Source organism: Chiloscyllium punctatum, chromosome 8, assembly GCF_047496795.1.
Source record: "Chiloscyllium punctatum isolate Juve2018m chromosome 8, sChiPun1.3, whole genome shotgun sequence".
Taxonomy (NCBI): domain Eukaryota; kingdom Metazoa; phylum Chordata; class Chondrichthyes; order Orectolobiformes; family Hemiscylliidae; genus Chiloscyllium; species Chiloscyllium punctatum.
The window spans coordinates 81,016,664-81,032,301 of record NC_092746.1 but is presented as its reverse complement, the minus strand read 5'-3'; the positions used below and the strand labels follow the sequence as shown (position 1 = coordinate 81,032,301).

The 15,638-nt window shown below is 40.8% G+C and overlaps 1 protein-coding gene across 1 annotated transcript in view; it reads right to left on the bottom strand.

Moving 5' to 3' along the window:
• The window catches only part of LOC140480282 (MAM and LDL-receptor class A domain-containing protein 1-like), a 404,689-nt gene that overhangs the window by 120,458 nt on the left and 268,593 nt on the right, over positions 1-15,638 (bottom strand). Inside the window, exons 28-29 of the mRNA XM_072574989.1 lie at positions 13,527-13,707; positions 5,741-5,869 (exon numbers count right to left, since the gene is read on the bottom strand). Of these exons, the coding sequence (XP_072431090.1) occupies positions 5,741-5,869; positions 13,527-13,707 (310 nt within the window). The remainder of the gene's footprint in view (positions 1-5,740; positions 5,870-13,526; positions 13,708-15,638) is intronic.

The following is a 15,638-nucleotide window of genomic DNA, read 5'->3' as shown; positions in this document are numbered from 1 at the left end:
CAAGTGTTCACCCAAGTGAAGGTTATGAGCTTTCTTGTCTCCACTGCCTTGTCAGACAGTGCATTCCAAATTCCCACCACTGGTGTTTCTTCAAATAACCTATAACTCTCTGGCCCTTTACCATAAAATTTTGCCCTTTGATTAAAGAGCATATCTGCTTTCTATCTATCCTACGTGCCTCGTAACCTTGTGCACCTCAATCAGGTCACCCCCATGGCCTATTGTGCTCGAAAGAAAATAACCAGAGCCTACCTGTAGTCATTGTAATGAAGTCAGCCAGCTGGGCCTCTTAGAATATGAGTTCCCTGATTGCCCTGGCTGACAGATAAAAACAGGAGTGCCAGAGATTCTGACACTCTGGGTACTGACTCCGATGAGGCTGTGCCAGAGTCAAGAACTTTTCACATGTAAATAAAGGGTGACTTGGTTTTGAGACACTGGCCCTGTGGAGTTATTTCAGTGACTGAAGAAACTCACTCACAACAATCATCTTTGAGTTGGGATAAGCATTTCTTGCATCATCCCATTATTTGAAAAGCTTGACTTGTTCGACACTGCCGTAAAAGACTGGGTGCCAGTATGTGGAAAGAATGTTATTTTTCCAAGAAAACAGATGAAAGCTCCACAGGCTGTCGGGTGGTTCTCCCGACAGCCTGTGGAGCTGCATCTTTTTCTGTTATTAGGAGCCTGACTTACCCTCAGGCACCAGATACTGAAACTTTTCAAAAGCTGATGAAAAGGAATATCATGACCTGAAGCCTCCTTTAAAGCAATGATGCTTCCATTTTTACTCAGAAGTTTTGACAACCAGGGGAATCTGTGTCAGGAGTTTTGAATATGTTAAGACGACTGGCAGAGACATGTGACTTTAGTTTATCCTTCAATGAAATACTTAGTATGTGGCATTAAAGATGCAACGACAGAAAAGCATCTATTAGCTGAAGCCCAACTCGACTTCAAACAGGCACAACAACTGGCTTTATCATTGGAAAATGCAGCAAGTGGAGCATTTGAGTTGCAGGGCATTCCGATGGAAGTAGACATCCTCACCAACTGAACTTGGAGGACACCACCCGAGTGCACACAATTGAATAGCCTCACTCAGGACATACCTTGATTGGAAGGATTATTGGTTGGCCCACCGGAAAACCCAAAAACAAAGCCAAGCCTTAGCCAATGGTTAAAATGTTCTTCAGGATCTAGGCTGGCAAGACATTGTAGAGATACCGCCATGGATTTGAGAAGTCTAAAGTCTCACTAAATCTACATTGAATAAGGGAACTCTTAGGCCAGGAGAGTGCACACCCTGGATAGTCCAGCTACATCTGGGTTGTGGAGGCACAGGTGTTGGACTGTGTGGACAAAGTCAGAGTCACATGACACATGGTTATAATCCAACAGGTATATTTGAAATCACAAGCTTTTGGAACTCTGCTCCTTCGTCAGGTGACTGGTATTGAAAGGCAATATCTTCCCATATGGCATCAGGTACTGCCAGCTCATAGGTGGGCCAATGGAGAGGCCCAATAGTGTATGCATCCAGAACTTTGGCGAATGCAGAACGTAAATGTGCCTAGACAGAGAGAGAAGGATTGGTGGTCATATTTGGAGTCAAGATATTCCACCAATAGCTTCATAGACAAAACTTTATGATAATAAATATTATAACAAATTCCTGCTAGATGTGCTTAAGAGGACAGAGTAATGCTGCCCATAGCTTTAGGCTGAATTCTAAGTACAAGTTAGAACACTGTCTGGGAAGCCAAGTAGCAAATATGGATACATTGAGCCACTTCCCACTGGCAAATATTCCACTGCTGGCACCACTACTGGAACAGTCTGCAATGGTTTTAAATTTTCTGGACTCACTTCCAGTCAAAGCAGCCAAAATCAGACTTTGGATGCAGAAAGATCTGGTCCAGTCAAAAACTGAAGTAGTTGGTGGTGATGGGGGAAAACGAAAGGGCTGTCACTACCAGAATTTAAATATTTTTGGACCCAGAGAGACCAGCTCACAGTAGAGGGCCAACATATTATTATAGGAAACAAGAGAGATTATCCTGAGCAAAGGTCACTGCCAGATATTAGTTGAACTCCACCAAGATCATCCAGATGTCTCCAAAATGAAAATACTGAGAGGTTATGTCTGGTGGCCACACTTAGATGCAGACAAAGCTGTATTGATGGGGCCAGTCCCCGGAGTGCCAACCAGGACAAATTACCACATCCCAAATACATGGAAAAGGCTGGGTAAACCTGGAACTTGGTTACACATTGACTGTGCATGACCTTTCATGGGCTCAATGCTCTTAGTCAATTTTGAAGCCCCCTCAAAGTGGTTGGACATACAAAGAGTCCATTTGTCAAACATGGGGACAATGACAGAAAAACTGCATCCATCTTTTTCAATACACAGACTCCCAGAAGTGTTGGTCACAGGCCATCGCTTACCAGCAGGGAATTTGAGTATTTCCGAAAGTTGAATGACATTCAGCATATATATAGACAGCTTCATACCATTTTTCATCCAGTGGTCTAATACGTCCAGTCCAAACCTTGAAGGCAGGATTGAGGAAATAGCCTACAGCCTCTTTAGATACCAAGCTGTGCTGGTTCCTGTATGATTATAGGATGACCCCACATGCAACTACAGGGATAACAGTGGCAGAGTTGCTCATGGGGAGAAGACTCCGTACCAGGTTAAATCTGACCTTCCCCAACATCCTCACATCAGGATTGCTGATGCCAGACCCAAGATTCCGCCAAACAAGAGAGACAAGGAGGGATGATGTTTGGTGTAAGAACCAATGGGAATGGTCCTGAATGGATAAGAGGCACGGTTGGTGCAAAGTGAGGACCAGTGATAGATGAGGTTTGGGTGGGTGCAACAGTCCTGAACAAGAATGTGGACCATATGAAAGCCACAAACTCGCAAATGGTACAGGAACATAATGTGCATTGCTCCTCGGGAACAGTTGGAAAGGCTGCTGGTCTTCTGGGTTCATCCTCTCCACCAAGCATTGACAAGACTTCTGAATCTAAGACAGACATGACGGTTGCAGCTGCATCAACATCTTTGTCCTCAGAAGAAGAGTAAATTTCTACTGATGCTGTCCTGGTGCAAGGGGTGAGCTGACTTGAATTAGACACTGAGTCAGAGGAAGCTGATCCAGTGGTAAAACATTCCAGGAGGCCGGCCAAGAAATGGATTGGCCTCCGTCCTTGGACTCAGGGGACGATGCAGTGATTGCAACAAGGGCAGCCAGCTGGACCTCATAGAATATGAATTTCCTGATTGGACCAGATGAACAGGCCAATCAGGGAGTCCCAGCTGACAGATAAAAAGGGGAGTGTCAGAGATGCTGATACTCTGGGTGTTGACTCTAACAAGGCAATGCCAGAGTCAAGGACTTTTCATGTGTAAATAAAGGGTGAGTTGGTGACAGGATACTGGCCTCTGTGGAGTTATTTCATTATCCAGTCTGTTTTTTTAAATTAAAATGCTCTCAACAAGGCAGCATTGTGGTGAACGTCTTCTGTACCTCCTTCAGTGCGATCATGCCCTTCCTATTGAGACTTGAAGAGAAATGAACACAGTACTCCAGCTGTGGCATAAAGAAACATCTACACACTTCCAACATAACCTCCCTGCTCTTATAATCAATGCCAAGACTGATAAAGGCGAGTGCCCCATGCCTTCTTATTAATCTGTCTTGCCACCTTCTGATGTCTTTGAACAAGCATCTCAAAATCCCTCTGTTGTTCTGAGTTTCCTAGTTACCTGCCATCATGCCTTGACTTGTTACTTCTTCCAAAGAGCATTCCCGTGTACCTTTCAGGGTTAAAATCCTACTGCCACTGATCTGTCTGTCTGACCAACCCAACTATATCACTGTGTAATCCAAAACCTTTTTCCTGACTATAGACTACCTGGCCAATCTTCAGGTCTTCCTCAACCTTACTTATCATCCTCTCCACATTCTCATCTATAATATTTATATATCATGAACAAGAAGGGACCCAGCACTGATTTCTCTTGTATGCCTTTGGGTACCAACCTCTGCTCAACAGCTTTCTCCCACCATCCTCTGACTCCTACCACTAAGCCCATTCGGATCCATCTTGTGAAATTGGATCACATGTGTGTTTTGCCTTCCTTATCAGTCTCCCATGTGCGTCCTTGTCAAAGGTTTTGGTAAAATCCATAAAAGTTACATCATCTACACACTCAATCACGTTCCCGAAAAAATAAGTAAAATTCGTTAGGCATGACCTCCCTCTGACAAAGCCATGCTGACTATCTCGGATTAAATCTTGCCTCTCCCAGTAGCGATTAATTTGCTCCTTCAGAATTTTTGCCAATAGTTTCCCTACCACTGATGTGTGATTCACTGATCTTTAATTCCCCTGTTTATCCCTACTACCCTTCATAAAATGTGAAACCACATCAGCTATTCTTCAGTCTTTTTCCCACTTCTCCTGTGGCTACAGAGGAATTAAAAATTTGGGTCAAAACCCCTGTAATTTCCTTCCTCACTTCTGCATCAGCCTGAGTACAACTTGTCTGGACTTGGAGATTTGTCCACTGCCAAAACCTCCAATACTTTCTCACTTCCTATATCAAACTGCTCAAGAACCTCACAATTCTTCTCATCAAATTCTGTACTTACATGCTCTTTCTCCCAAGTGAGAACAGCAGTGAAGTACACACTTAACATTCTGCCGAAACTTTCTGCCTCTATACACAGATTATTCCCTTGGTGCCTAAACACCTCTGTTCTTTTCCTGGTTATCCTCTTTCCCTTAATATGCTTATGAAATATCTTGGGATTCTCCCTAATTTTACCCACCCATGTTATTTCATGCCGCTTTTTTGCTCTTCTTAATTGCTTTTTTGAAGTATAGGGTACAAATAAAATCAAAGCTAAAAGGCAAATTCCATTCTAAAGCCTCAGCCATTCCCAACAGTTGTCATAAACATGTACACGTCACCAGCAAGAGAGAATCTCTATAACTTGCCATTTGATCCTTTCCTTTATTTTGTAGTCCTACAAGGAGTAGTTTCTATTAAGGTACTCATACATTCAAACAGACTGCTCCTCACTCAGATACGAGAAGATAAATCAATGCAACAGTCAATTATTATACCCTTTTGCATCAAGGCTGTAACTAGGCAGGGGAATATATTAAATTACGCCATATATCTGATAAAATCAAAAAGGGACATATTTTTAATAGAATCAGGCAAAATTCTCCTTTTTAATATTTTAAGAGCGGGAGAAATGGTTTCATCAAAGGTAGAAGCTGCTACCAATAATATCTGAAGATGTAATTGATTCTAATATATGAAAATTGAAACTGACTCTATAGATTTTTCACATCAGTGTCATATACACACGTTCAAATGTCGAGTCAATGGAGCAGATAAGGTTGAAAAATTGTCCGAAAATCAAAATTGAAAATATATATCCACTAATGAAAATGTCACATGTAGTGACAATTTATTGTTTAGATTTCTTCTCCTCATAACGTGGCTGGTTTACTTCGGAGATTTTTGATACTACAACTTAGGATTCATATGAGAGAAGAACAGAAAAACTTATTGAAGGGCAAACTGGGAGCAAATCATTCATCTGTGACTAAAAATAATTTATATCCGCGTATCATTTTTTTTTTGCTTGACTAACTTGGTTATGTCGAAAATGTTGAATATATGAATTGTTAAAGTAAACCTACTTACAGCAGTCAAATTCATCTGATCCATCTTCACAATCTGGTTTGTAGTCACAGACTAGTTCAGACTCAACACACTTGGCATTTTGACAGCTGTAATCGGTTGCAGCCACACAGAAGCCTGGTAAACTCCAATCTGAAATAATGCAAATAAACAGAGTTAAAGCAGCATTTATGGGGTTTGCTAATAAATCCTTAGGATACTTACCAAAAAGGGTTTAATTTTAAGGATTTTTAATATTAGTACTTCATGGGAGGTGGCTGTCGCTAGTGATCATTTATTCCCATCCCTAATTCCTTGGAGAAGGTGATGGTGAGCGGCCTTCTTTAAATACTGCATTGTAAGGCTTTTGGAAGACCACACAGGAAATTGAATTTCCTTCTGACTTGTGCTGATGGTTGGCTGCGGAATTACTACTTTGGATCTCATACTGAGATCCCCCACTCGAAGTAACAACAAATATCCAACTCATCCACCCAAGAATGAATAGATATACTGTGACAAAGTACAAATAATTAGCATTGGCCAGATAAAATAGCTCTTGTTATTTGCATCACAGCAGTGCTTCATGCACAAAACCCTTTGGCATTCCCGTACACAGGTAGTGTGGGGCTTTAAATTTTAATTACAGGACAGTCAATTCATTCCCTGTTTCCCAGTTTCATAGCCACAGTTTTCAAGGATCGCAACCACCTTTTCCCCTTCTATTACTGACTGTCATTTAGAAACCAGTTGATGAGGCTTTCTGACGCTCATCTTGAAATGCAGTGTTGTGATAGTTGGACCTCCCATCCCATCAAAATGTCACCATTGTGGAGGCTGTGGGAAAACCACTCCTTTTATCTTGCATTTAAACATTATCTTTAAACATTACAGTGCATTATCTTTAGTATATCTTCAATCATGTCTGCTTCTGCAAATTAATATTTTCTTTTTATCTTTATTAAAAGCTCAGATCAACATTTTATTCAAGGAATATGCTACAGCAGGTATAGATATGAATTTAGTTTTGCAAACAGCTTATAAGTTCAGATCAGAGAATTGGTTCAATGGTCAGTTGACTTGCTCCTGACCTCCTCCTGTTGAGGAACATACTCTACTGTGGCTCTTTAATGTCTAAAGCCTTATTAATGTGTCAAGGGTGACAGCAAAGTGCCAACCTTGTCTCAGTGGTAGCACTCTAGATTAAGTCCCTTCCTTACTCTGAGACATGATCCCTCCTTATCCCTGCTTGATGATGATTTACTTCTAATCTAGGGTCAGGAAAATAGTTGTTGAGAGGTTTGAGGATTATTTCCAATGTTTTGACTTCCTCTCTGCATGTGATAATGATAGGAATTTAACATGAAATTAAGGAACGTTTGTTTCAGCTATATAGTGCAATGGTGAGACCACATCTCAAAAACTGTGCAGATTTGTTATTTAAGTTGAGATGCAAATGTTATTGGATGTGGTTTTGAGGAGTTTTATTAATTTGATACTGAGAAGAAGTAGGTTGTTATAAGATAGGTTACACAGACTTTTTGTTGTCACTAAAATTTAAAAGATTGAGGGATGACTTAAGTATGTAACATCCAGAATATTCTTGACACAGTGGCCATGCAAAGATGTGTCCTCTCATGGGCAAGTCATGAAGTACAGGGTAATGTTAAAAAATTAAGCATTACCCTTTAGGACAGAGATGGGGTGATGTTTTTTTCTGTCAGAGGATTGTGTGATTTTGTAACACTAACCTCTGAAAGTGGTGGAATAGGATCATTGAATATTTTTAAAGGCTGTGGCTATTATTAGGCATGGGAATCAAAAGTTATTGTGAGAGGATGGTAATGTGGATTTAAAGCACAAACAAGTTAACCCTGATCTTGTTGAGTGGTGGGGCAGGCTCGAGGGGCTGAATGGCCTACTTCTGCACTAACAAAGACTCTTAATGTGTTTGTCGCCATTGCAAACAAACCTTCTCTCTTTTGATTAATAGCCTGTTTTGGTCTGCAGCAACATTTAACCTCTTCAGGAATGCTTTGAGGATACTCACAAAATGTGGGTAGCATGTGGTTAAACAGGTTCAATCCCAGCCTCAGTCTGTGTGGAGTTTGCACATTTTCCCTATGTCTGCTAAACTTCTCTCTGGGTGCTCCAATTTCCTCCCACGGTCCAAAGATTGCCCATAATGTCCAGGGCATGCGTAGGTTGGGTGGATTAGCCTTGGGAAATGCAGGGTTACAAGGATAGGATAGGGGGCTGAGTTTGGGGGGGATGCTCTTTAGATGGTTGGTGTGGACTTGTTGGGCCGAATGGCCTGTTTCCACATGGTAGTGATTTTATGATTATCGCTGACTTCTGGGAATCTCTTGCTGAGACTGTATTCTGACTACAACAATCATATCATGTTCAGGCATCCAGATGTAATGACCCATTCAGCAGAGCTAGTTTTAAGTCATTAATGCTTGAACACATTCTTAGCTGGTTGCAAGGTGGGGGATCATGCCCAGTATCTAGTGATGCTTAAATACTATCCTCTTGGAAGTGCTGTCTTTGAAATGGGACCTTAAATCAAAAACCTCCCAAGCAAACAATAGAGATTCTATGACATGATTTGCAGTTCTCTCAGTGTTTTAGTCAATATTTATTCCACAATGGGTATTCCCTTAATAAAATACCAGCCAATTTGCTTGTTGTTTTGATCAGGTCTTGGCCTTGCATTCCTGATAAAATATCAGTGAATACACTTTAAAAAGAACTTCAAGGATTTAAAGACCCACTGAGGACTTAAAAGACATAAGGAATTGCTGCATAAATATATGTTCATTTTTCCTTAAAGCTGGCTGCTGTGGGAGCCAAGATCATACGTATTTCCCCAAGGAATAAATGAGTGAATGTGACATGCTGTAAGATGAAGGAGAGGACTCTTTCATCTTTCTGATGCAAAGTGGTCTTCACAACCAGACAAGTTAGCTTGTGACTGGTGTACGTTTGACCTATCAGGATATTTTACCAGATGCAGGCATGCTTATGTTATCTCCCATAAATAAGAAATTGGATGTAGATTTTATAGTATTGATGAATTCAGCAGACATTTATTACAACTATTATATACAACATTACATTCTTCAGGCATATTAGTATTGAGCTGTGTGGATATTGAGCTACAGGTTTGCAACAGAGGAATATACTTCCTGAAAGTGTCATAGGTCAAGTGATCAGAAGTTAGAGTTTGAGGCTCTTAAATACCCTCACATCACCCAGCATGATACAATGATAATATCACGAGTATGCCCTTTAATGATATATTGACATGTTAATAATGAGACATAACAAAACAGTCATGCCTCAATTATTGTGGGAAAGAGTGTCTTCACATTTCAGCAGTGGTGTTATTTCAGTGTGAGGGGAGATTGCTGCGATGGACCCCTCTGTGGGCATGGACTGTCTGTAAAGGGTGGTCTCTCATGCAACCCCAGTAACCTGATTGTATGCTACTGGGATTGTGGTTGTTTCCCAATGTGGTCAATATATTGCTGCTATTGGTCATCCAGAAGATGTCTGCATCACAGAGGTTCCTGCCATTCATAACATGCAATGTGGCAAAAAGACATTGGATTTCTCATTCCTGCCACCCGGCCAACTCAAAACAGCTGGTAAAATCAAACTCTGGTAAATGCTGTAAGATGCAGTTATTTTACATTTGACATCTTGTTCATTTGTTGAATATTGAAGTAACCTCGATCAATTCACAGTTGAAGGAGAAGTACAACTTACAAGAGAGAACTGGGCCAAAAATAAACAGTTCTGCAAACAACAGACCATAGATTCCTGATGAAGGGCTTTTGCCCGAAACATCAATTTTCCTGCTCCTCGGATGCTGCCTGACCTGCTGTGCTTTTCCAGGACCACTCTAATCTAGACTCTGATCTCCAGCATCTGCAGTCCTCACTTTCACCTAAACAACAGATCATGATTGACCAATCAATCAAGAGATGGCTAGAAGCTGCTCAGATTCGTGGAGAGACCCGAACAGAAAAAAGAATCAAATGAGGTGACATATTAGCCTAATAGAGTTGTTTAACATAGTTAACATAGCGAAAGTCACAAACTTCACAAGATTTCAATTGTCTGTCTTCCAAAATGCCAATGACAGAGATGGTGTAGACTGAGGGCCAAGTTTTCAGTAAGACTGAGAGTTTATTCTGCCGGCCAAACAACAACAATGTTTGGGCAACTGAAGACATAAATCATCACCAAGAACTCAGGGGCGACAAACTGCACTTAACTCCATGGCATCCAGACCAATATCTACAGAATCAGTATGTGGTCAAAAAGATGTAGCTGGCCGGCCTAAGCATTTAGGATACTGCAAAAGAAGAGTACTCATTTCAACAGGGCAGTCATATTCTAAGAAGAAAGCTTAGAAGATTAAGAATCCTCCAGATAAAGCGATAGACCAACAAATGTCTACAGAGAAATGAAGGATATCTGAGGGATGAAAAATCCGCTGACTAGAATCAGAGACAACAATCCATAAGCAAGAGACCCAGTGTTCTGTCAGGTGTGAAGAGAGACACATGTGAACCATTTAGCCCAACTGCATTTGTGAGGTCAGAGACTTAGGAGGAAATGATACTGATAAATATAGCATAGTTGTAGACATGTTTGCATGATGAGTTTACTATGGGGATAAAACTTAGTGTCATACTGCATAGAAACAGGACTTTCAGCCCACCATGTCTATGCTAATCAACAAATACCAAACTGCACTCATGTGCCTTAACTTGTCAGGTGATGTATAAGTTAATGGTTCTGAAAAGGTACATTTTCATGTTGTATTGTTCTACCATTTTACTGATGTCACAATCTGTGGGTGGAACCCCAAAGGAGTTCTATTGTAGCTTCCGAAGGTGGCAGCTGTATCCGCACAAGCTTCCTAAGGTCCTAGCAATTAGAGCTGACCAATGATAAGCACTAGAATGTAATTAACTTTATTGTTATCGCAGAACTAGTATGGTGTCGAAGGAGGTCACTCAGCCTACCGTGTCTGCACCAGCTCTCCATCAAACATTTTGACTTAGTGCCTGCCATTCACCTCAATTTTGCCCATCCCCTTGCACATTGGTTACACACAAATAATCATCTAATTTCCTCTTGAAGGCCTCAGTTGAGTTCGAGGCTATGCATTCCAAAGTGTATATGAACACAGATCACTGAAGGTTGCAGGAAAGATAGGGAGGGCAGTTAATAAAGCATATAGTATCTTGTGCTTTATTACCAGGTGTCTAGTGTACAACAGCAAGGAGGTGATGCTGAACTTATATCAGACATTTGTTAGGCCTCAGCTAGAGTATTATGTGTAGTTCTGGGTGCCATACCATAGGAAGGATTTGATTGCATTGGAGAAAGTGTACAAGCAATTTACAAGAATGACTCTAGGGGACAGAAACTTCAGTTATGAGGATAAATTGGAAAGAAGAACTCTTAGAGGAGATCTGATAGAAGTTGTCAAAATAATGAGAAGGCTGGATAAAGTTGATAGTGAGTGACTGTTTACGCTCATAAAAGAATCAAAAACTAGAGGTCATAGATTTTTGTGTGATTTGCAAAAGAAGCAAATATGATATGGTAAAAAGAACTTTTTTCACAAAATTAGTTGTTAATCTCTGGAATATACTGCTTGGAAGTGTGGTGCCAGCAGGTTCCATTGAAGCACTCAAGAGGGCATTGGTTGAGTATTTGTGTGGTAACAATGTACAAGAGTATGGAGAGTAGGCATGAGAATGGCGCTAAATCATGATGCCTATTTGGACAGCCAGTGCAGGTATGGTGGGCCAAATTGCCACCTTCTACATTGTAACACTTTTACGATTCTTTATGGTCTTTAAAATTATTTTATAACAGAGGATGAACAGGTTAGAGCACATGAGCGTAGCAGCTTCCTTTCCTTGAGAACTCTATGCGTCCACCTGTCCAACTGGCTGATGCTCAGGGCATCATCCTTTCATGGAAGACCTTACTGACAATCCTGATGAAAAAAAAAAGACACTTCCCTCTGAATGGGTTCTCTACACATACTTCCTGGTCAGGTGACTTGTCTTTCAAAGGAGTGGAGATGAATCTAAGAATTTACAAGAACAAGGGTGGAGAGGGGCAGTGTGCTGGGGTCCGGAGTCAGAGGTTTGAGTTGCTGGGGTGGCTGCTGAGTGATGAGTCATTGTTTAAAAGTTATCTGGGCATTCGAGCTGTTTTAAACCTGGTAATTTTCCCTGGATAACTACTAAGCATAAGTGAGTCAGAAGCTGCTGAAATCTTTGATTATAAGTCAGGGATGCCGATGGTTTTGAAAGGTTCCAGTTGCTAGGTATTTGCCTCAAAGAAACTTTCTCTTCCTTGGTAAGTTCCATGGAGTCAGCTGGTCCAGGATATCTATTTGGTTCTGAAGCACAATTCCAAACTATGCTGCAGTAAGGACAATTTGGCCAACAAACTCCAATTGGAGGAGTAACTCAGCACAAATTCTCACATTTCAAAGTGTGGGAGAGGAGGGGGTGGGGGTGACCTTTCACTGATTGCACTATAGTGGATTCTCCTGAGGCAATATAATCATTTGAGGGAAGAATATATTTTGAACATGGTACCCCAAGTTGCTTTATGAAGCACTGCACTCTAGCTGTCTGATCTAACCAGCCCTACCATGCCTCTCCTCACTACACTTTTACTATCTTTATGCCGATAAAAGATTTTTGGATTCCTTTGGCAGTCAGTCAATTTTCATTCTATCTCTTTGTCTCATTTCCTTTTTCAATTCCCTCTTGATTTGACTAAAGTTAATTCTGAGCTTTCATATCTTCTTATTGTACTTGACTGCAAAGGACTCTAAGTGTACAGGAAAACACTGAAGACGACACTGACGATTGGATCAAGGGTAACTTGGTAACAATTGCCACCTTTCAATGAAAATGTAAATCAGCTGCGGTGTCAAATGGCTGTTAATGTCTTAATGCCAATTTTATGCTAGATCCAAAAATGTTACCTCCCCTGTTTTAGTAATAACTTTGGTTTTAACCGGCATTTCAAAGTTTGGAGACGTTCGACTCTTTGAGTCATAAAGTTAAATTTTATGGTTCCCCCAAACCCTCCCCGAAGGCATGTTAAAAGGCACCATGGTATAGGTGCCATTCCTGGATCTTACCCAAACACCCGTCACATATTCCAGTGGTGACAGTGCTGTTAGGAGCTCCACACATCAGGGGCCAATCCAGGATCTTCAATGCAAATTATTGGCCATGACTCCTGGTGCCACTGGGACTTAATCTGTGACAGAGCTGCCAATGTCAAGTGTGCAGTGCAACAGCATTTACTGCTTGGGCTGGTGACCAGGGAAGTACAGGCAGGTTTCCTTTATGTTTGAATTTCCCTGTTCACTTTGTCAAGTTCTGCTAGCCTAGACCCAAAAATGTCCTCCCACCCCACCTACCCACTCCATTGCATCACCCTAAAGCCTTGGATTTCCTTCTTGCTCCATCAATGATGATTGGGGACTCAATGCAGGTCCAGTGGTGACCACCACTCCCTCTATGTGTATGTGTATGCATATATACCTATTCCTACCTTCCATTTATATTAGATTTCTTGTATATATTCCAATACAGTACTATTAAAAAGATTGGAGAGTTTTCTGTCTAGAGCAATGTCTTTAACTGAGATGCACCTTGAACTGTTTCAAACTTATTCAAGGAGCAGGCTCTTATTCTAGTTCTTATCTAATAACTGGAATTCTAATTGTGTACAAACATCTGTTACAGACCTGGGGCACAATTCTTGAACTGAATATCATCAATTGCTGCTCCACCTCCAAAATTCTTGGTGCGGATTCCTTCAAATATGATTTCAAAGTTACGTATCTTTCTCAGATATATCACTGCCTTGTGCCATCTATCACCCTGGTTCCCAGTTATGTTCCATACTTCAGTGAGATCTTTATCCGTCTGTAACAAATGTAATTAAAAAAGCATAACCTTAATAATGTAATAAACAATTTGCAAAGCCCTGGTGTCATACAAGATGCTAAATCTCATCAAACTAGTATTCATCCAAATTAGCGTAAAGTCACAATACGAAAGAAAAACACCTTGTGTTTTTATAGACTCCTTAAACTAAATAGGAGAGCCTCAATTTTCAGCTTTCCAATCAGGATCAAACAGTAGCAGATTACAGAAACATCGGTCACTGAGCAGGGCAGCCAGAGATCCTGCTTCCATTTCTGCTCATGACCATTTTCACTAGGACTGGGAAGGACTGGGAACCTAGAACCTGAATGTTTCTACCACCAAGGCAACAAACATCATTGTGAGTTCATTGAGAATCTATTTCTTCAACATTTTAAAATTTTTAAAGAGGAAGCATGGAGATGTGAAGCATTGATTAGAGCTGTGTTTGGGTTTAATAGGTCAGTAAAATAGTTTTTCTTTCTTGACATTTCTTCATGAAACATTGCAATTTCAACCATATCTTTATTTATTCAGATTAATCCTAACAGCGCTGTGATTAGAAGCTGTAACTACTTATGCACCAAAGTATTTGCCATATTATTACTTCTGACAACTAGGCAAACTGTCAAGTAAAAGAACAACATGGAACACATCTTCAGATGATTTTTAAAATAATAATCTAATAAATAACAGGTAGAGGGGAAGGACAATGTAGTATTATGATAATTTGTAAATGTTGAATCTTTTCAGTTGCTTTCATGTATTCAGCATAGACTTCTATTGAGATAATGGTTCTGAAGTCTGTTTGTTTACTTAGAGAGTGTTAAGGGCTCTTTGCTGCAAGCCAACTGTCCTTTTTTAACTTGTCTTTGTTTACACAGCTGCTTTGAAGACCAGGGACTTCAATGGTTTAATCAATTGCTTCCACCTATTATAATAAGGGGCTTGCAAGTTCTATTCATGAAATGTATAATGGATGAAGGTGTGAAATAGTAGAATGAGGGAAGTGAAAGGGTGAAAGTGAAAGGACAAGGATTTCAAGGTGAGGGGGTGAGAAATGGGTGATGGAGTAAGGTGAGAGTGAGGGATAAGGATGAGAGGAGGTTTTAAAGTGGCTTGAAGCTTCAAACACATAAAGATAAACCACTGATTGCATCAGGATCACCAGGTTTAGGCTTTTTAGGAACAGAGTCAAATCTTCTAAAAATGCTTGCTGTGACCTGGACTTTTCTTCATTTCTGCTTTGGGCCTACCACTGGAGGCAGCAGGTCCATTTCCAGGTTACCTGGACCCCCAGAAGATCCATCCTCCAGCCAGTTTCAAGTCAGAGGCAGCATAGCAAATGGAGAATTAGTCTCAAGATTCCTTCAACTGATGTGAAAATCCAGTCCTTGGACCTCGATTTTACCTCAGGGCTGATTTTCAGCAAAACTGCAGTGGTTGCAAGTTCGAAGCAAAGCTGCTCCAGAAATGAGCCCTGGTATATTTTAACATATAATCCATGCTGAATATTTATACTTCAGTACTTAGATAAACAATAATGTAACCCAAGAGATCATATATAGAAATGTTATATGTACTTACTACTTCAATTGTGCACATGTGACGAAATTCATTTCTCTGTTCCTATCAAACAGCAGTTTTGGCCCATGCTACATGGAGGCCCCCACTCACCCCCATAAACTTTCATATCTTCCACGCTAACCTATACCCGTCTGCCTACCTGCATGGTTATTGACAGCTGGGTAAAAACAATGACTGCAGATGCTGGAAACCAGATTCTGGTTTAGTGGTGCTGGAAGAGCACAGCAGTTCAGGCAGCATCCAAGTAACTTCAAAATCGACGTTTCGGGCAAAAGCTCTTCATCAGGAATAAAGGTAGTGAGCCTGAAGCGTGGAGAGATAAGCTAGAGGAGGGTGGGGGTGGG